Source organism: Elgaria multicarinata, chromosome 11 (genome assembly GCF_023053635.1).
Source record: "Elgaria multicarinata webbii isolate HBS135686 ecotype San Diego chromosome 11, rElgMul1.1.pri, whole genome shotgun sequence".
In the NCBI taxonomy this organism is placed as follows: domain Eukaryota; kingdom Metazoa; phylum Chordata; class Lepidosauria; order Squamata; family Anguidae; genus Elgaria; species Elgaria multicarinata.
Genome location: NC_086181.1, coordinates 41,249,521 through 41,270,822, shown reverse-complemented (window position 1 = coordinate 41,270,822; position 21,302 = coordinate 41,249,521). Strand labels below are relative to the sequence as shown.

The 21,302-nt window shown below is 44.7% G+C and overlaps 3 gene segments (V, D, J or C); all 3 read right to left on the bottom strand.

Moving 5' to 3' along the window:
• Window positions 1-406: 406 nt before the first annotated feature.
• On the bottom strand, window positions 407-1,055 carry LOC134405893 (Ig heavy chain V region-like). The segment is given in 2 exon segments: window positions 407-717; window positions 964-1,055. Coding segments are annotated over 2 exon segments (357 nt in total).
• Window positions 1,056-7,232: 6,177 nt separating this feature from the next.
• Window positions 7,233-7,759, bottom strand: LOC134405892 (Ig heavy chain V region-like). The segment is given in 2 exon segments: window positions 7,233-7,555; window positions 7,699-7,759. Coding segments are annotated over 2 exon segments (378 nt in total).
• Window positions 7,760-10,869: 3,110 nt separating this feature from the next.
• On the bottom strand, window positions 10,870-15,858 carry LOC134405891 (Ig heavy chain V region 186-1-like). The segment is given in 4 exon segments: window positions 10,870-10,879; window positions 13,994-14,147; window positions 14,881-15,207; window positions 15,805-15,858. Coding segments are annotated over 4 exon segments (537 nt in total).
• Between the last annotated feature and the right edge of the window lie 5,444 nt (window positions 15,859-21,302).

Below are 21,302 nucleotides of genomic sequence, written 5' to 3'. Positions count from 1 at the left end.
ATATATACTCAGGCTCATTGAGGTTTTCTGAGTTTCACTTTGAAGCTTGGTCGAACTATTGCCCATAACAGATTATGCTCTTTTTGTTTGAAAAATGTCAAGTATGTGGGTACGCACTCAAAAGTATACATTCTTCTCTCTTAGATTAAAGTGTGTTTGTATGCCCTTTTTTTAAAAAGCACATTTTGAGGTATATTTTTCTAAGCATGTAATGTTTCCTTTGGTGCTTCATTTTTGGAATGCATCGCACCCACCCTTCTGTAAACAACACCACATGCTCAGGAATTTATGAACATTGACCACAGGTTTCACTCAATTCACTCCTTTTAATTCCAAGCTCTTTTCTGCCACCTACAGCCCTCTCATTTTATAGGCTAAGGTTTTTGTCTAAGTTCAAGCTCTATTCTCACCACTGTGTCTCTGCAGAACAGTAATACATGGCTGTGTCTTCTACCTTCAGGCAGTTCATGTCGAGATAAAAGTTAGAGCTGTCCTTGGAGGCAGTAAATCGCCCTTGGATGGCTGGATTGTAGACACCATAAATTGGAATCCGATAATGAACCAGCCATTCCAGCCCTTTTCCTGGGGCCTCTCGGACCCAATCCATGTAATGGTTGTCAAGCTGAAATCCTTGCACCGCACAGGTGAGCCTGATGGAGTCTCCAGTTTTTTTCAGTTCTGGTCCTGACTGAGTGAGAACAACTTGTGAACTGGTCACTGAAGAGAGAAGATGCACATGGTAAAATAAATGAAACAATAGCAACAAAACATTGGATTAAATTATGTTACCATGGGGATAATTTCACAGGTGTTCTACCAAAGTATATTTTTTTTAATTGAGATAAAGATGTGTGTGTGTGTGTGTGTGTGTGTGTGTGTGTTTACGTGTGGATGGATAGGTAGATAGATGATAGATGTAGATTAATTATACTTTGATATATACAGCTTGGTATATATACTTACGTGACAAAGTTTTTAGGAAGATGATTGAATGTAACAGCCATATCATTGTGAACAGTAGAATGCAAGAGATAAAACCCAAGTTATTTAATTGAAGGAGGTCACAGGGATTTTGCCCCAGAAAGTTTTAGCCTGCCTATAAAGAGGAAATGTGGGGTTTTGGTTTTGCATACTCTAGGCAGGGCTGGATTCCTCCAAAATAAAAGCAGTGTTGTTCATTAGAACTCAGGTTACAGATGTCCTTGTTCAGGAAATGCTACCCCCTTCTTCCTTTTCCTCTTCCTCTTCTTCTTCTTTCAGGAACTACACAAGAGAATCCTGCATTCTTTGAGACACAGGGTTGCACTACACCTCTCTTATTTATTATTATTATTATTATTATTATTATTATTATTATTATTATTGTATTTATATAGCACCATCAGTGTTGCTGTACAGAGTAAAAAAATAAAATAGCAAAACCCTGCCGCATAGGCTTACATTCTAATAAAATCATAATAAATATATTATGATTTATATATTATGATTACATTTATATGTTGTCTTTTCTCCTTCCTTAAGGAACCCAAAGTGGCTTACATGGTCCTCCTCCTCTCCTTTTCACTGTCACAACAGCCTTGTGAGGTACTTTTGGCTGAGAGTCTGTAAGAGGTCCAAAGTCACCCAGTGAACATTATGGCCAAGTAGGAACTAGACTCCCAGTCCAGTACTCTAGCCACTACACTTTCCTGGCTCTCTTAACCGTTATGATGAAGGGGAGAAGATGGGGAAAGCATCCATTGACTCCATGACCGTCTCCAATCCCATCCCACATTTCAGGAGATGTCAAATCTTAGGAAGTGAAGAGTCTTGTGAAAGGATTTTTTAAATATCCTTCTTAACAATGAGCTTATAACTTAGTAAAAAGATTCCTGAAGATCCATACCCTACTAAATTATGATAGATTGTGGTTGAAAACAGGGGTGTGCACGGACCCCCCGCTCCGCTTCACTTCCAGATCTGTGATTTTTGGATCAGGCCGCTTCTCCCCACCCCTGCTCCACCCATGTCCGCTCTGCTCCGCTCGGAGCTCCGGATCCGGATTGGAGCTCCGTTTTCCCCCCCCATAGGGTTGCATTGAAAGCTAAAAAAGTAAACAACTTTTTTTCTGTTCAAGTTAGAAACCTCATGTTTGGCACCATGACACCTCATGGGGGTATACACATGCACACCAAGTTTCAAAGGAATCCCATCATCCCCTGATTTTGGGGGAATTTTTGAAAATCAGGCACCCCATTCACACCCCTTTCCATAGCTCCATCAATTTGCACGCTAAAAATCTCAAACTCACCACCATGAGAGCTTATCTGGGGGGGGACACATGCCCAGACTCAAGGCAGTCCCATCATCCACTGATTTTTGGAGCGGCTCTAACCTCTAACGCACCACCCATAACCCTAATTCACACCCCTTTCGATAGCTCCATCAATTTGCATGTTAGAAACCTCAAACTCAGCACCATGATAGCTTATCCACGTGTCCACATGGATGCCAAGTTTCAAGGCAATCCCATCATCCCCTGATTTTGGGGGAATTTTTGAAAATCGGGCACCCCATTCAGACCCCTTGGGATAGCTCCGTCAATTTGCATGTTAGAAACCTCAAACTTGGCACCATGATAGCTTATCCATGTGTCCACGTGGATGCCCAGACTCAAGGCAATCCCATCATCCCCTGATTTTTGGCGCGGCTTAACTCACCCCAACTTGTCCCATTCTACAACTACGTCAATTTGCATGTTAGAAACCTCAAACTCGGCAGCATGATAGCTTATCCACGTGTCCACGTGGACGCCAAGTTTCAAGGCAATCCCATCATCCCCTGATTTTTGGGGAATTTATGAAAATCGGGCACCCCATTCACACCCCTTTCCATAGCTCTGTCATTTTGCATGTTAGAAACCTCAAACTTGGCACCATGAAAGCTAATCCATGTGTCTAATCCTACTGTATGTAAGGAAATGGGACAAGAAGTGTGTGTATGCTTTGCCCAAACAGGATGCTCCATCAGTGGCTGTTGCACTTCACAAACAGTGCATTGCACTTCACAAACAGTGCATTGCACACACAGCATGCTCACACAATCACACAGTCACACACAGAGTCCAAGTAACAGAGAGAAGAAATAGAGAATATATTTTTTTGGTATTTTTTTGTATTTTTTGGTATATAGAAGGAAGGAAGATGAAACACAGTCAGGCTTTAAGAGAGGAGAGGGGGGGACAACCAACCAACCAACCAAACAAACACACACACACTCCAAAGTTTAAAAATAAAGTTTATATTAAATCAAAGTAAGGGGAAAACACAGAGCAAACTAAGCTAAAAGTCAGAAAGAAGCAAACAAACACACACACACACGCCAAGCTAAATCCTAATCTATCTCCAAAGTCCAAACACAGCAGCAACACCTATAACTAACTCCTCTCTCCACGAACCCACAAAGAGACAGAAAGGAGAAAGGTCTCAGGGTGGCTCTGCCTTAGTCCCCCCCTCCAACGCTGGGATTGGAGGATGCTTCATGAGGTGATCAATTCTCATCAGGATTGGGAGTTGAATGTGCCTGTCATCGCTTCAAAACAAAAAAAACAAAAAAAACCCAAACCGCCGGTTTACCGCGCTGTCCCTGTTTGTTGACCCGATTTTTAAAAAATTCTAGCACGCGAACCAAAGGACACAGAAAGTTGAGAGTAGTCTCAAAATGACCCCCATCCACGACTGTCTAAGCACAAGAATTTTCAGAATGATAGCTTAAAAATCAACCCAGTTATCCCCGATTCTTTTCCGCAATGCAATCCTATGGGCGAAAACCGCCGTTTGACCCGCGCTGTCCCTGTTTGTTGACCCGATTTTTTAAAAAATATAGCACACGACCCGCACAACGCAGAGAGGTGAGGGTAGTCTCAAAATGACCCCCATCCACGACTGTCTAAGCACAAGAATTTTCAGAACGATAGCTTCAAAAACAACCCAGTTATCTATGGGCGAAATGTTTCAAGATGGCGATCGGAGCGCTTCGCGGAAAGAGAAGCGCTCCGAAAATGGTCGCTTCTCTTCGCCTTGCTTCTAGGGGTCTGCGGTCCGCTTCTACTCCGCCTCTGGGCAAGGCGGAGCAGGCCAATTCGCTCCTGCTTCTGAGCTTCTAATAGGAGCGGAGCACATGCCTAGTTGAAAAGACAGGTGGAGAGGTGGTGAAAAAATATTCAGAAATTACTTATTCCGGACATCACTTTCTCTTAACATGCTAATTAAGAAACAAATTAAGTTTGAAGGATGGTTATTTAAGCAATTATACTTGTTTTTCCTCTCAGATCTCCTATGCTAACAAAGATCAATTGAAATTTCAGGAACAATTGTTTTTTTCCATATTAAGAAATGGGCAACATCTCAAGTACCTATCCATGGAGGAGCGGAAGTGAAATACTCTACATGGAGCCACAGGATACCAGCTTCTCACAATGCTAGCTTTTCATATGGTCACCGTACTATCTCTCAGCCCAACCAACTCCACAGGATTGTTGTGAGGATAAATGGAGGGGCATATATGCCGTCTTGAGATCCTTGGAAGAATGAGTGGATATAAATCTAATACATAAATAAGTAAGTAAGTAAGGACACTCTACATTAGCCAATAGCTTGGGGGTTTCACTTCATATTTTTTCTCTTGAGACAAACCAAACCAAATCAGCAAAAAAACAAAACAAAACCCACCCATATCACGGTGACCTGGTTTAAAACTTCTGTGCAGAAGAAGAAAGCATGGTTGGTTGGTTGGTTGGTTGGTATATGATTCGGAGCTCCATGTATTAAGATTCTTCTTCAGTATTTGGAATTCTATCTGTCACCTTCCTCGTCTTTTGAGATTGTGTTTGTTTTTAATTTACCATCTCAACATTTTGAAGCCTTCATTTCAGCCCATTGCATTACACAGTAAAAGCCAACAGTCCTTAAATATTGTATTACCTGCTAAAGTAGCTCCCCAAAGGCGAAGACATGGCCAAAGAATCATGGGCCTTTGCAAGACCTACCTGGGAATCTGTGCGGGAGGAAGAGCGAGCCCGCGGTACAAGTAGTGCGGGCCGTCGCTCCAATCCAGATGTCAGACGTGATGGGCTGCAGGAAAACCCCGCTGCATCCGCCATTTTTGTTTTGTTTGTTTAAAGGGGCAGCTGCCCTGATCTCCCCCCCCGCCCCAATCTCCCCCCCCAGCTGCAATCTCTCCCCTCTGGCTGCGATCTCTCCCCCCCCCCGCCGCAATCTCCCCCCTGCCCTGATGGGCACAGTGCTCCTGAGGAGCGCTGCACCCTGTACAACCCTTTCCCCGGCTACTCACGAGTAATTGCGGTAGCCGGGGAAAATGGCAGAACCGTCTACACGCTCACGGTCTCAGTCTCAGCCCAAGGCCGTGGGAAATACCGGGGTACAACTGGAGCCTATTACCCCAGGGCAAGGGAGGGTTGACCCCTGCCTGAGCCTGGGATCCCCTGTGCATACACCTGTGGTCTAGTAAAGGCCATGGTATCCATAGGCTGAGCAGGAAGGATGATGATGTCTTGTCAGGGAAAGCTTTGCATTAAAGGCTTTTAGAACAGGAAATGCACATTTTCACTTTTCATATGGATAATCTTGAAGGTTTAAAAAGACAGAATCTGACTGGATGGATGATACTTCAGTTGGGAAAAGGGAACACAACTGCAAAGACAGATTTATTATTTATTTATTTATTTAATTACATTTATATACCGCCCCACAGCCGAAGCTCTCTGGGCGGTTTACAACATTTAAAAATAGTAAACATTAAAAGTATACAATTTAAAACACACACACACACACACACATAAAAAACAGTATAAAAACAACAGTATCCATTTAAAAACAACAATTGTGGGGTCCATTAAAAAAAAAACTTAACGTTGTTAAATGCTGTTAAAATGCTGTTAAAAATGCCTGGGAGAAGAGAAAAAGTCTTGACCTGGTGCCGAAAAGATAACAATGTTGGCGCCAGGCGAGCCTCATCGGGGAGATCATTCCACAGTCGGGGGGCCACCACTGAAAAGGCCCTCTCCCTTGTTGCCATCCTCCGAGCTTCCCTTGGAGTAGGCACTCGGAGGAGGACCTTAGATGTTGAGTGCAGTGTACGGGTAGGTTCATGTCGGGAGAGGCGTTCCATCAGGTATTGTGGTCCCAAGCCATGTAGGGCTTTATAGGTTAAGACCAGCACCTTGAATTGGGCTCGGAAACATATAGGCAGCCAATGCAAGTGGGCCAGAATCGGTGTTACATGCTCAAACCTCCCTGTTCCAGCTATCAATCTGGCCGCTGCATTTTGCACAAGCTGCAGCTTCCGGACCGTCTTCAAAGGCTGCCCCATGTAGAGGGCATTGCAGTAATCTAATTTGGAAGTTACCAGAGTATGGACAACTGAAGCTAGGTTATCCCTGTCCAGATAGGGGCGTAGCTGGGCCACCAACCGAAGTTGGTAGAAAGCACTCCGTGCCACCGAGGCCACCTGAGCCTCAAGTGACAAAGATGGTTCTAGGAGAACCCCCAAGCTACGAACCTGCTCCTTCAGGGGGAGTGCAACCCCATCCAGAACCGGTTGAACACCCCCCATCCGATCAGAGGAACCACCCACCAGCAGCATCTCAGTCTTGTCTGAGATACATGTCTCATGTATCTTTATTAGTTGTGTAGAAAGAAAGGGAATTGTAGGAGATATAGTTTGTTAAAGATGTAGGAAAGGTTGTAGCCTGCAGAATTCTACAATGTTGATTCAGTGTCCCACCCTTTTTACCTTTATTTGGGATTGGACCAAATCCACTATTGATGAAAAAGACACAAAAGAACAAAATGTCGTCTGTTCCGCTGACCAATTGCTTAGGCCAGATCTAAACCAAGCAGGATATTGCACTGTGAAAGTGGTATGAAAGTGGTATATAAGAGGCAGGAGCCACACCAAGCAGGATATAGCGGTATGAAAGCACTATATTGTATATGTCAATGGGCCCCAAAAGTTGCCAGTGCACTTCAATACTGCTAAAAAGCAGTAGTGTGGCTCCTGCCTTTTATATACCACTTTAATTCTGCTTTCATAGTGGAAAATCCTGCTTGGTGTAGATGAGCATCCAATATGCATTGGTGTGGAGATGCGCAATTCAATCCACCTTTCAATTCAGAGTTCTCTAGCGCCACCTGCAGCCATCTTTAGTATTGGGCCAAGGTTTTTGCCTGAGCTCAAGTTCCATTCCACCACTGTGTTTCTCTGGCACAGTAATAGACAGCCGAGTCTTCTTGTTTCAGGTTGTTCATTTGGAGATAGAAGTTTGAACTCTCTTTGGAGGCTGAGAATCGCCCTCGGATAGTTGGGGAGTAGCCGTTGGTAGATGATGAATAATAGTAAACCAACCACTCTAGCCCTTTCCCTGGAGATTGCCGGATCCAGTCCATGTAGCTGCTGCTAAGATCAAGTCCTGACACGGAACAGGTGAGCCTGGTGGATTCTCCGGGTTTTTTCACTTCCAGGCCTGACTGAGTGAGAACGATCTGTGAACTGGCCCCTGAAAAAAGAATTGGCACATCGCTAAAAAAAAGTGAATTAAACACAAAACAGAAGTCCCAAACATGGGCTTGTAGCATTGCCCCATCAAAATGAAGTATTTGCTACCAAAATCCCAGATGAGGTCAAAGAACAGTCACTTACATGAAAACCCATTTATGAACAAGAGGGAATTTAGGAGCCATAACATTTTGGACATTGGAGTCGAAGGGCTGAAAAGCCGCTGAAACAACTGAAGGTTCCAAGGAGAGGACTCTTCTCTTCCTGAGGAGCCTGAAACCAGCCTTTAAAGAATAAATGACAGCTTCGGGTTTTGCATATTTAAGTCAGGCATGGATTTAAAAGGGGCAGGCCATTGTGGAAAGTGAGTGGATGTCGGTACCAGGGCCAGGACAAGATAGTTTCATGCCTGAAGCACAGCCCCAAAGGTCCCCACATCTTGGTAATGAGCTGGAAAATGATGGTACTATGAGATGTAAATGCTCTTTTGGACTGTGGCCATTGATTGGATGTGTCTGTCTCATCTCCCACTCAGACATCCAGAAAGTCAAGCCAAAGTTTCCACCTGAGGGAGGAACCTCACTTTGGCTGCCTCTGGAAATATATCTGTAGTGTGTGGGGCAGAAAGAGCAGGAAAGAGAAGTTGCACCTTTTAGAAGCCATCTTACAGACAGAGAAAACATGTAGATTTGAGGCAGCAGACAAAACAGTATGATGTCTGTGCAGTAGTAGTAGCAGTAGAAGGGGGTTACCAATGGAGGTGCTACTCCTCTGGGCTGCCAGAGTCCCATTTTAAGTTCCCAGAGGTCCCCTGGAAATAGTACTATGACTCAACTCAGCGCCACTCCAAGGACAATTTTGGAAAATTAAAATGGCTGTTTTCAATCAGGCTAAAACTTGTTCCGAATCAGGATGCATGCATAACGGATGCCTAACATACCATTTTACTTGAAAATGGGGTTGGAGTAACAATTTAGTTCCATTGAGGAAAACGTAGAGAGCTGTTTCATTATCCCATAGCTGTAGGAGATTCAGTATAAAATGTATTGGGGATTCCTGAATACATTTCAATGAATACGACCAAATGTATGAGACATCATGCATTTGACATTGAAGAAACAGAGACGATGAAAAATGGATTTGTTTCAACTGTTCACATGCGCCCACGAATGACTAAGGCCTGTTATTTTTATATTATTGTACAGCCTCTAAGAATGTTTTCCATGGTGTGTATTTTGCACAGTAATATACTGCTGTGTCTTCAGTCTTCAGGCCATGCAGTTGCAGGGACACCTGGCTTTTTGACATGTCCTTTGTGTTGGTGAGCTGACTTTTCAGAGTGCTGTTATAGTAAATCCTTCCACCATGCCCCATAGCTCCAGACCACTCCAGTCCCTTTCTGGGGGATTGACGGATCCAGTTCACATCTGAAGTTGTTAAGAGAAAACCCAGATACTGTACAGGCCAGCTGTAGAGTTTCTCCTGGACTCTTCACACCACCACCTGACTCTGGGCCTTCCTAGACGAGGGTTTAGCCTGGTGCGAGGCCCGGGCACCCTGCTGTGCATGCAGATGATGCACAGGGGATCTTGAGGTCAGGCTGGGCTAAACCCTCCCTTGACCCGGGATAACCGGATCCACTTGTGGCCCGTTTTTTCTGCAGCCCCAGGCTGAGCCAGGGGCTGCAGAAAGTCTAGCTGGTTCTGCGGCTTTTCCTGGCTGCTCGCTTACTCGCGAGTAGCTGGGAGAAACCGCGTACTGGGCCGGGGGCGAGGGAATCATGGGGGAGGGAGAGATAGGGGCCTGGGGGGGGGAAGAGCGGACCTGGCAGGAGAGATGGGGGGGAGAGCGGAACGAGGGTGGGGAGAACACAGCCGGGGTGGTGGTGGAGGGGGCATCGGACATGGTCAGCGAGAGGGCGAGTGAGCGGACGGATGGGCGAGTGGGGGGGGTGAGTGGGGGCGAGTGGGGGGTGAGCGAGCAGATGGACGGGCGAGCAGGGGGGCGAGCAGGGGGCGAGCTAGGGGGTGAGCAAGGGGGCGGAAGGGGGGCATCGGACATTGTGTGGGGAAATTGGGGCAGGGGGAGCAGGAAACCCTTTATTTTAAAACCAACTTACCTTTTCGTTGGTGCGCTCCTGTGCACATGACCCCTTTAAAAAAAATTTTTAAAATGGAGGACGCGATGGGGCTTTCCTTTCCCCGTCGCGTCTGATGTGTGGAAAGGTGCGACAGCCCACGCTACTTCTAGCGCGGGCTGGCTGCTCCTCCCACACAGATTCTGAGGTAGGTCTAGCAAGGCCCACTGTGACTGTAAACTTTGAGGAAATGTCTGCATTCATAGAGAAAGGACAGAGAAGGACAGATTTCCCAGGAAACCATTGGATTGTCTTCATAAATGAAAAACAGTACTACTAGTAGAAGTGGAAGTATTACATGCAGGGAAGGTTGTTAGGAGACTTAGTATAAAGAGCTTTAGCCCCATGACTTTAACTGATTTCATCAACATTTCAAAACCTGAAGAGGGACAAATATATGTCAAGGATCTGGAATATTGTTTCCTCCTCATGACACTTCTGTTTAATGAAGGCTGCTTTAGAAACTTGTTTGCATGATGCCATCAGTCCTACTCTTATAAGTTGGGCAGAGGCACAAACTATGACTTACGTTTCTCTGTTGTGGCTTCCCAGTTGTCTTAATTGTATTAACTTGTTAATGGTTTAATATCGCAGTGCAAATTATTTATTGTTTTACCCTGTTTGAATGGATTTCATCTGTACACCACCCTGAGATCCCAAAGATATAGTGCAGGAGCAAATATTTAAACAAATAAATAAAATAAAATACATTACGTGTAAGGTGTTACCTATTAAGCTGTGTTGCTATGGCATTTGGTGTTCCTTTATAACGTGTTAGAGGTTAAACCATATTTTTTCATACATTGTAACAATATTTGGTATTAATTAATATGTTGTTGTTTTAAAGGAGGGATCATTATCAGCCTCAGTTGATCCCATTAGAATGGTTATGCTATTTTACAGTATATTGATATTTATTTTTGAGCCAATTCAGTTTTAAGATACGATTTTGAAACAATAATAATTAGAAAGAACAATTGTTATTGACCTATGAAATGTTTTAAATACATCCTTAATTTTATGCTGCCCCAGAAGAAAGATGGTTGATTTAGAGCTCATTGGGCTCAATAAAATATATATTCCATACACCTTTGACTTTTTTTCTCTCTCTCTCTCTCTTTCTCTCTCTCCTGTTATTTCAGCATTGATTCCTCCAATCCATTCCTCCCCTGTGGAGGTTATGTAGTACTGCATGAGAAAATGAGAGGGGAAAAATGAATTATTACTTTATCCTAAAGTTGAACAGATATCATTTATTGGGGGTTTTCTGAAAAGTCAATGTACTTGTCCTACTAGTAGTTTGACTCTTTTAACTGTACTCCTAGACAGCTGCTCCTATAGTAAAATGAAATTATCCTTTTGTTTTTCTTTCTTCGCTTCGTTGTGCTTTCTCTCAATTGTGGTTTCTATTGGCATATCATTTTGCTCAGTTGTGCACAGTGGTAGGACATGAGCACCACCTATTGTACAAAATTAAATAATCAAAGACAAACAGCAGTAGACCCAACCTTCAAACCATCAAGGAGTCCTGGAAGGGTAGTTTTTATGATGCCTTCGAGAGTTTTCCCCAGTGTGCATTTCATACACTGATGCATGTCAATATCTTTAGGCTATTCATTTCTTGGAGCACCTGACATTGAGCGAGGTCTTCTGTGTTGCTTATCCTATATCAGAGAACAATTATTGACCTATTAAATGTTTTACTAAGTGCAGAATATTCCCTAAAGCTCCAATGCCTTTCCTGATTGGTGATAAGCAGAGCTCAAACTGATATATTTTTAGACTAAATACCACTGCACAGAACAATCAGAGATTCTCCCTAGATCATGTTTGTAAAGGCAAATTTTTGAAGGAATCTCAGTATTTTGGGGGAAAGGAACTAGAATGGCAAAAAGTTAAGTAAGATGATAAGTATGTATAGGAAACCATTGGATAGTTTGTGGGCTCATCTACACCAAGCAGGATATTCCACCATGAAAGTGGTATATAAAAGGAAGGAGCCACACTACTGCTTTAAAGTGGTATTGAAATGCACTGCAGGATGCTTTAGGGTGGATTCCTGCATTGAGCAGGGGGTTGGACTCGATGGCCTTGTAGGCCCCTCCCAACTCTGCTATTCTATGATTCTATACGACAATGGAACCCATGGCCTAGGGAGGTGGTGGGCTCTCCCACACCTGAGGCCTTCAAGAGGCAGCTGGACAACCCTCTGTCAGGGATGCTTTAGGGTGGATTCCTGCATTGAGCAGGGGGTTGGACTCGATGGCCTTGTAGGCCCCTTCCAACTCTGCTATTCTATGATTCTACTGCTTTATAGAGGTCCTGAAGTGCACTGACAAATCTTGGGTCCCATTGCGACATACCATATACCACTTTCATACTGCTATATGCTGCTTGGTGTGGCTCCTGCCTTTTATAGACCGCTTTCATAGTGGAATATCCTGCTTGGTGTAGATGAGCCCTGTGTCTGGGTTGAGAAGACTTCAAGCTTGTTGGATTTATGTTGTTTTTGTTGTTGTTTTTATTGTTTTTACTCAACAACTACAGTCAAGTGCAAAAAAGCCCCCACAACCCCAGTTAGAATGAAAGCATCCTGGAACCTAGCATTTGTACTGTGTACCAGAAGTAATGGGGCTCACAGCCCTACAAGGCTACAACACAAAAAATCCACTCCTGGTTACCTCAGTGTTCCTTCATCTCAGCTGTATAATTTTCAAATGCTGTCTGTGTATACTACAGCGATCTACAGTTATTCCCCATGTACTCCACAGACCCAATCCAACTTGGATGTATACATTCCAGATCATCAATGTTAGGTCACATCTAGTTTGGTCCAACATTCCAGCGATATTCATACCTAAGTCACTGTGAGAAAAATGTAGATAGGTTTTTCACTTTGTGGCTATTCACTATAAAATGTGCTGAAGATCATGCTAGCAATTTTGTTTTTGCAATTTTAACTTTTTGCATGAGGGATACTGTTCCGGTGTGAATATTGTGGAACATACTGTACATTTGTGTTCAGGAATTTGATAGGATAAACATTGTTCTTGTTTCCAACTGTGGCACACAAATCCAGGACTGATGATCCTCCCTCCCATGTTCCCCAGCAACTGGTGCACACAGGCTTACTGCCTCGAATACTGGAGGTAGCACACAACCATCAGGGCCAGTAGCCATGGATAGCCACCACCTCCTCCATGAATTTGTCCAATCCCCTTTGAAAGCCATCCGAATTGGTGGACAGCACCACATGTTGAGGTAGTGAATTCCGTAGTTTATCCTTTTATCTGTCCTGAATCTCCCACCAGGTGATCTCCCACCAATAAGCTTCACAGCTTATTGACCCCTTTGAGTTCTAGTATTTTGAGAAGGAGAGGAAAATGCCTCCCTGTCCACATTCTCCACACCATGCATAATTTTGTACACCTCTATCATGTCTCCACTTAGCCTCATTTTCCCCCAAGCTAAACAAACCCAGTTGTTGTAACCTTCCTTATAAGGGAGATGCTCTATCCTCTACATATAGCCTCTATTTAAAGAATGCTATAACAGTGGCCTGATGCCATCCATGCTACAAACGTAACAGGTGAGCCAAGGCAGAAACTAGTCTTTGTGTAGTATGTGTAGTTTATACAGAAATAAGCAGCCCCTCATCTCCACTCCACATCTACTAAGGGCCTTGCTAGACGAGGGTTTAGAGCCCCAGGCTGGCCCCTGTGCATCCAGATCCTGGGCTCAGGCAGGGGTAACCCTCCCTTGGCTCGGGATAACCAGCACCAGTTGTGGCACGTTATTTCCTGTGGTCTCAGGCTGAGCTTGAGACTGTGGCATGTAGAGACCGTGGGCCGTTCCGCTGCTTTTCCTGGCTACCACATTTACTCACGAGTAGCTGGGAAAAGTGGCAGGTGGCACAGCACTCCGCAGGAGCGCTGCAGCCATCAGGGCAGGGTGGGGAGATGGGGGGAAACCAGAGCCAGGGGGGATGGGGGAAACCGGAGCCAGGGGGATGGGGGGAATCAGAGATTGCAGGGGATGGGGGGGGATCAGAGATTGCAGGGGATGGGGGGGATCAGAGAACGTGGGTGGGTGGGTGGGTGGGTGGGATTGGAGATTGTGGGCAGGCAGGGGATCATGGCCAGGGGGGGAAATCGGGTGAAGGGGGGAGCGGGGAACCCTTTATTTTTTAAAAAACACACACACCTACCTTTGCCAATGGTGCGCTCCTGCGCACCTGGCCCTTTAAGAAATAAACAAAATGGAGGACACGAAGGGGCTTTCCTGCAGCCCGTCACGTCTGACATCTGGACTGGAGTGACGGCCCGCACTACTTGTAGTGCGGGCTTGCCGCTCCTCCAGCACGGATTTGCAGGTAGGTCTAGCAAGACCCTATGTCCATTCTAATGAATGCAGACCAGTGATGTGCTGCTTTGACAATCACATGTTTCCTTGGCCTCTGCAAAGAGCAGCCAATGAAGTTTAGCACTTCCATTTCTGCGTTCCAAATGCCTTGGAGAGAGCCAATTCACTGGTGGTCATGTTTGTCCTACTGGCAACTTGATCCTCACTAGCTGCCTCTAAAACTGCTCCTGTGTCACAAGAAAAGCAAAGGAAAACAGCCATGAATTTTACTATTTTACTAATAAGAGCCTGCTCTGGGGCTGAGGTGAAATACCCCTTAATGTCATCCATCTACTTACAGGTACAGGAAATTGAGGACATATTGCACAAAGGGTACAAAAATGGAGGCATTTCTAAAGCAATAAGGGGAGGTTTACCAAAGTTGGTGGGAATCCTGTTCAAAGCTGGAATGAGGAGTGATAGAGAGAGACAGAGAGAGAAGCAGCAGCAGCTAAGAGGGTAGATAGGGTGACAGCAAGAGGAACCAGTTGATTACCTGAGGACCCCCTGGCCTGTCTGGAAGATCATTTTTTACCTTGCTCTTCCTCCTCTCTAAAGTATTAAATGACAATGGATCCCCATGAGGAACAAAGGTCAGGAAGTGCCTGTTTTGAGCCCTGGCTAACCTTTGCGTCTTACACGAAGTGGCTTGGCTTGATGCCAAATGAAACATCTTGCTCTCTAGAAATCATTCAGTTGTATATCCAGTTCTTGTTTCCTTATGCTCTGATGCTTATGCAAGCTGAAGTTCCTTAGCACTTCACTGGATGGTTTTTGAATGACTATGCCTGAGGTTTTCACCACTGTGACTCTTGCACAGTAATAGACAGACGTGTCTTCAGCTTTCAAGTTAGCCAGCTGTAGATATGTGGTGCTGATGGAGGTGTCCACTGTGATGGTGACTCGACCTTCAAGTTTTTTAGTATAAATTGTCTCAAAATTGTCTGTCCTAATTCTGCCAACCCACTCCAGCCCTTTCCCTGGTGCCTGTTTAATCCAGTGCATGCTATAGTAAGTAAATGTATATCCAGATGCCTTGCAACTCAGCCTCATTGTCTCTCCAGGCCTTTTGACTTCAGAACCAGGCTGGTCAAACTTGATTTGGGACTGGACACCTGTGGATAAAGAGACAGAACAGGTGGCAATACTTTAGCTTGGCTTCTCTATTTTCCACCCTTGGTTTGTGTCATGGTTAGAATGTTGGACAAGGAAAGGGGAGATCTGGGTTCAAATATCCACTTAGCCATGAAGCTCATTGGATGACTTTCGGCCACTCACTGTATCTCAGCAAAACCACACAGGATTGTTGTGAAGATAAAATGGAGGAGCATGTTTGCTGCCTCAAGCTCCTTGGAAGAAGAGCACGATATAAACCTTACACCTAAGTAAGTACACTCTTAATTATCCAATAGCTTTTCATTTTTGCTGTTCAGACAAATCAAGCCAAATCAGAAAATGTCCCCTAGCTCGCTAAGTGTTTCTGCATGGAAAATAAAGAATAAATGCATTTTGAACAAAGAATAAATGTGTGTATGCATGCATGGATCTGAGTTCAGTGTACTACTTCCTTCTTCAGGGTTCAGAATTTGACCTGTCATCTCTCTTTTTGTCAGGATCATCTCTTTTCATTTACCACCTCCAACTTTTGGAATCTAAATTTCATCCCATTACATCCCTTAATCGAAGGCAGCAGCCTTTAGATATTCTCTTACCTGTTAAGGTAGCTCCCCAGAAGAGAAGGCATGGCCAAAGAGACATGGCTTCCATTTGGTACAAAGGAAGGATGATGATGATTTGTTGGGGAAAGTTTTGCTTTAAAGGCTTTGAGAACAGGAAATGCACTTTTTCAATTTGCATATGGATAGCACTGTTGCTTTTAAAAGACGGAATATGACTGAGCCGATGATATTCCAGATGACAATAAGGCACACATATGAGAAAGCAGACAAGGGTTTCTTTATTAGTTGTGTAGAACAGGAAATGGTTGCACGTGTCAATTGCCACCTGATAGTATTGCACAAGTAGAAAAAGCTGTAGCTTCTAAAATTCTCTCTCGTACAATGTTGTTACTGACTTTATACCTTTTTCACTACACTTTTATAGGTGATATCACAAAATTAGGGTTGTGCACCAACCCGGCCCATTAGGGATTTTGGATCCCAATCGGGGTCAGCTCTTGCTGTTTCCTTGGTGTCTCTCAACCTCAGTGGATGGATTTTGTCTTCAGTTGTGCACTACTTTGGTCCCAAACCCCAAATCCTAGTGAAAACTAGCAGATTCTGTCACCTTGACCCAAATTGGAGTCGGGATCAGCTTTGGCCAGTTTAGCCCAAAGCAGCTTCACATCGCTTTGGCCTTGTCAGACTTTGCTGGCTGACTAATGCTGCTTTCCCAGGAATTCCTGCTTTCTCAGGAATCTCCTGCTGATAAGCAGCAATAAACTCATCAATAATAATCAAATAGATTATTTAATAATTTAATAAATAGATTATTAAAAAACAAATTACTATCTTTTAACACTACAGACCCGGGCCGGATCTACACTACTGCTTTAAAGCACTTTATAACGGTTATAAAGCACTTTAACTGCTTTAAAGTGCTATAAAACTGTTATAAAGCGCTTTAAAGCAATAGTGTAGATCCGGCCCCACTTTTTCCTTTGCACTACAGAGCAACTAGGCACAACTAACTCAAGCAAGTGAGCCAAACCAGGATGGCTAAAAACTACTATCGCTGTTGAGAAATAATTTCCTTCATGACTCAAAATTTCTGATACCAAATTTGATGACCCAGCAAAGGTTTTAGGAAATCTTGCTCATATTGGCATAGATTGTGATATTTTGCTGGTCAGAATTTTCCTCAGTAGAACTCCAATGGAAATACCTTAATGGGAGACTTTCCAGTGAGATACTGTGGCAAGGTAGTTGTAAAGCCGAGGCCATACATATTTACTCAGAATTAAGTCCCACATAATTCATTGAGATTTAAGGCTCTTAAACACAAATCTTCAATTTCAAAGCTTGCATCCATTTCTAGTTTCATTTAGTTTAAGGCTTCAGAAATGCTTTTTTCTAATGCTTTTAAAATTAGTTGTAAACAAATCTACCATGTTTTTCTTGAATATTTAAACCCTATGCAAAAAACAAAAATAAAACCCTCTGGATTCTAACAAGACTTATACATTTAAAAATACTTAGAGTCTTTCTGGTGGACCTTGAATTTCTTGAAGGGGAATAAGAGGTAAACTGCCCGCTGACTGCTCCCACCCCAACACAGAGATACAGAGAAGAACACACAATTAGAGCAGGCTAGGAAGTTGGACACTTAGCATTAAGTCTCCATGAGAGACACGAGGAACACAAGTCAAACACAAACACACACATACCACATGACTTAATGCACCAGTCTTCCCCAGCCCATCTTGGCTGGCAATGATGGGAGTTGTAGTCCAACACATGTTGAAGGCACTGGGTTTGGGAACACGTAATACACAGTTGGGGTAACTGGACCGCTGCCCAGATTATTTAACCTTTTAGGAAGGCAGTAAACACATTTTTTCTCCCCTACACACTCATCTCTCTCTGTCTCTTCCCCTAATTTTCTCTCCCTCTCCTAAATTCTGTGTCTGTGTGTCCCCTAAAATATATATATTATAAAATCTGAAAATAGCTTTAAAAGAAAGAAAGAATCATAGAATTATAGAATCATAGAATAGCAGAGTTGGAAGGGGCCTACAAGGCCATCGAGTCCAACCCCCTGCTCAATGCAGGAATCCACCCTAAAGCATCCCTGACAGATGGTTGCCCAGCTGCCTCTTGAATGCCTCTAGTGTGGGAGCACCCACAACCTCCCTAGGTAACTGATTCCACCGTCACACTGCTCTAACAGTTAGGAAGTTTTTCCTGATGTCCAGCCGGAATCTGGCTTCCTTTAACTTGAGCCCGTTATTCCGTGTCCTGCACTCTGGGAGGATCGAGAAGAGATCCTGGCCCTCCTCTGTGTGACAACCTTTTAAGTATTTGAAGAGTGCTATCATGTCTCCCCTCAATCTTCTCTTCTCCAGGCTAAACATGCCCAGTTCTTTCAGTCTCTCTTCATAGGGCTTTGTTTCTATGAAAAGAAAAGTCCAACTCATCTGGGCAGCATCAGGTTGGGTGAGGGCTGGATGGATGGAGAGAAAGAGAGAAGGGAGGAAAGGGAAAGAGAGATCTGTTCCTGCCTTGGCGTGAAAAGGAAGGCGTGGGGGGGGAGAGAGAGAGAGAGGCAGCGGCGACAGCAGTCGCCCCAACTGACTTTTGCAGCGCCAAAGGCAAAAAGGCAAAATACTCGGAGGAAAAGGGGAGGGGGAGAAATAAAGAGAGAGGGAGAGCATCCTCCGCTATGGGGCCTCGCTTACCTCTGCTGGGCTCCGCGTCTGCAGCCACGAGGGAGCAGGAAAGGGCTGCTCTTTCTCTCCCAGCCAACCGGCCGGAGCTGTTGCTACATTTCTAAGCCAGCTCCAGGAATTGAGAAACTCTCGAGAGGGGGTTGGGCTGCCGCTGGCCGAGTCTTCCTCCCGGTCTGTTTGCATCCAGACCCAGGCTGCGCTGTGGAGGGGGTGAGGGACGCATTTCTGGAAGCGGTCCCTTGCAGTCCTCATTTGTTTGTTTGCCGCCTTGTTTGGTCCGTCGCTGCTGGTGTCCCCTTCCCTGCCTTGGTCATGCCGCCATCGCGCCAGTGCAGAAGGGGTAGAGGAGCCCTGGGGGGAGGCGGGGGCTGGGAGATGGCACCCCAGAAGTCCCAGGATCGTGTCCTCTAACTCCTCCCCCCAGGGCTGATTGCAACCTTCTGCTGCGCTGCCGCCATCGCACCATCGCACCATCGCAGCAGAAGGGGTAGAGGAGCCCTGGGGGCAGGAAGGAGCTGGGAGATGGCACCCCAGAAGTCCCAGGATCGTGTCCTCTAACTCCTCCCCCCAGGGCTGATTGCAACCTTCTGCTGCGCTGCCACCATCGCACCATCGCACCATCGCAGCAGAAGGGGTAGAGGAGCCCTGGGGGCAGGAAGGAGCTGGGAGATGGCACCCCAGAAGTCCCAGGATCGTGTCCTCCAACTCCTCCCCCCCAGGGCCGATTGCAACCTTTTGCTGCGCTGCCGCCATCGCGCCATCGCAGCAGAACGGGTAGAGGAGCCCTGGGGGGAGGCGGGGGCTGGGAGATGGCTTCCTGGAAGTCCCAGGATCATGTCCTCCAACTCCTCCCCCCAGGGCCGATTGCAGGGTTCTGCTGCGCTTCCGCCATCGCACCAGTGCAGCAGAAGGGGTAGAGCGGCCCTGGGGGCAGGAAGAAGCTGGGAGATGGCGTCCCGGAAGTCCCGGGATGGTGTCCTTCAACTCCTCCCCCAAGGGCTGATTGCAGCCTTCTGCTGCGCTGCCGTCTTCTCCAATCACCGTCATAGGAGGAGGTGGGCACGGCTTATGCCGGGCGTTTCCGTGTTTTGGAAATGCGCGGTTTAAGGCCCTCCAGGCTTCCATTGGGGCCTCTCCTTGGTTGCTGTAGTGACGACGACCTAGGAGAGGCCCCAATGGAAGCCCAGAGGGCCTTTAAAGAGCATTTTTTCCCGGGCAAAAGGGGAGAAATGGGCATTTCCGGCCGGACGCAGATTTGCCCCCCCCCCCGTTGTCCTGGCATGTCCGGGCAGATCCGGATGTTTGGTCACCCTGGTAGTAATGAAACTTGATTGACCAACTTGAAAAACATGTTTATGCTCCAAATTGCTTCTTACAGCAAAGGAAAAAAAAATCTCCCTTGACATTATCTAAATCAGTATAATTTGTTTTGGGTTTGTTTTTCCCCCTGAGACTGATGCAGTAGATTTCCCGAAAGTCAAAAACAACCATGAAACAAGTAAGAAAGTGGTTAAGTATACCCACCCCTCTTGTGCATTCAGAGCAAGAGGCAGGCAGGGCTATGTCAGTTTGATCTAAGATGGTTGTGTTTCTTCTATTTGATTAGGCTAGACTTCATCAGTGTATTGCTAATCTCTCTTGGCTTTTTTAGACATACATTTGCAGCCATGTTGCTGTTCTAGAGAAGTTGGAGAAGTCTCCTTCTAGGAAGTATTTCAGCAAAATCAGGGTCCAGTTAAGGTAGCTTCCTTGATGGATGCAGGAGGCGTTGCGTCCAGAGAGAAGCTTTGCAGCCAGAATACTGTGATGTCAATTTTATTATTGTGGCTTTTGCTTCTCCATTGGGTATGTGAAGTAGACACAAAGAATTGTGGCACAATGGAACCTGCCCCTATTCCATATGAGTTGCATCAGTCGGGGGATTTCCTTATTGGTGGGATGGTTTCTATGGTCAATTCCTATGGCCGTGTATTTTCATTTGAGGAACTTCCTTGGCAGCAGTTCTCTGAATTTCGAATGTAAGGAATTCTTTTCTCCCCCTTCTTTCTGCATCATGTGAATGTATTCAGTCTGCAAACCCTAAATACTGGAAACAGAAAATAATGGTTAAGGAATATGAACATTGTTCTATGTTTTCTACCCTTCATAATCATGACTTCCTCCTGCTAAAATGAGATATCTCTTCTGAAGTGTGTGTACATCCCCATGTGTGTTTGGGTAGGAGGTGTTTTCTTTCTTTGCATTTGGGTAGGTGCTACCTGAATGTAATGTGATTACTTGTGATGTAAAACTAATTTAGTGGAATTATTTCATGCAATATATAATATATATTGCGAACAATCTTGGAAATGGAAAAAAAAAGACTACAATGTTGATAGTGGCAAAGAGTAAAACTGAAATTACTCCTCAGCTTAGATGTCATTAATGCATGATTGGCTGGCATTGGTGGAAATATTGAAAAACACTCCCTTCTTTCTTTTAGATAGTTTCACGAATTAATTATTTTACTATTCAGAGAAAACTACCAAGAGATAAACAGGAAAACAGTAAATCTTCCATGAATTCATAAACACAAATTATAACAAAGAATTACAAACATAATCAAACTCATGTGACTTCAATTGTCTCTAACAGATGTATTCAGTCCCAAACTTTATTGTTCCAATATAAAATAAAGAGGCTCCATTTTTTGTACAAACAAATGATTTTCTGATTGTCTCCCTCTGAATTTTATCATATCAGTTAATTTCATCATTGAGACCATATCCCAAACATTTTTGCATTATCCTGTAACATTGATGCAACATCATTTCCATATAAATT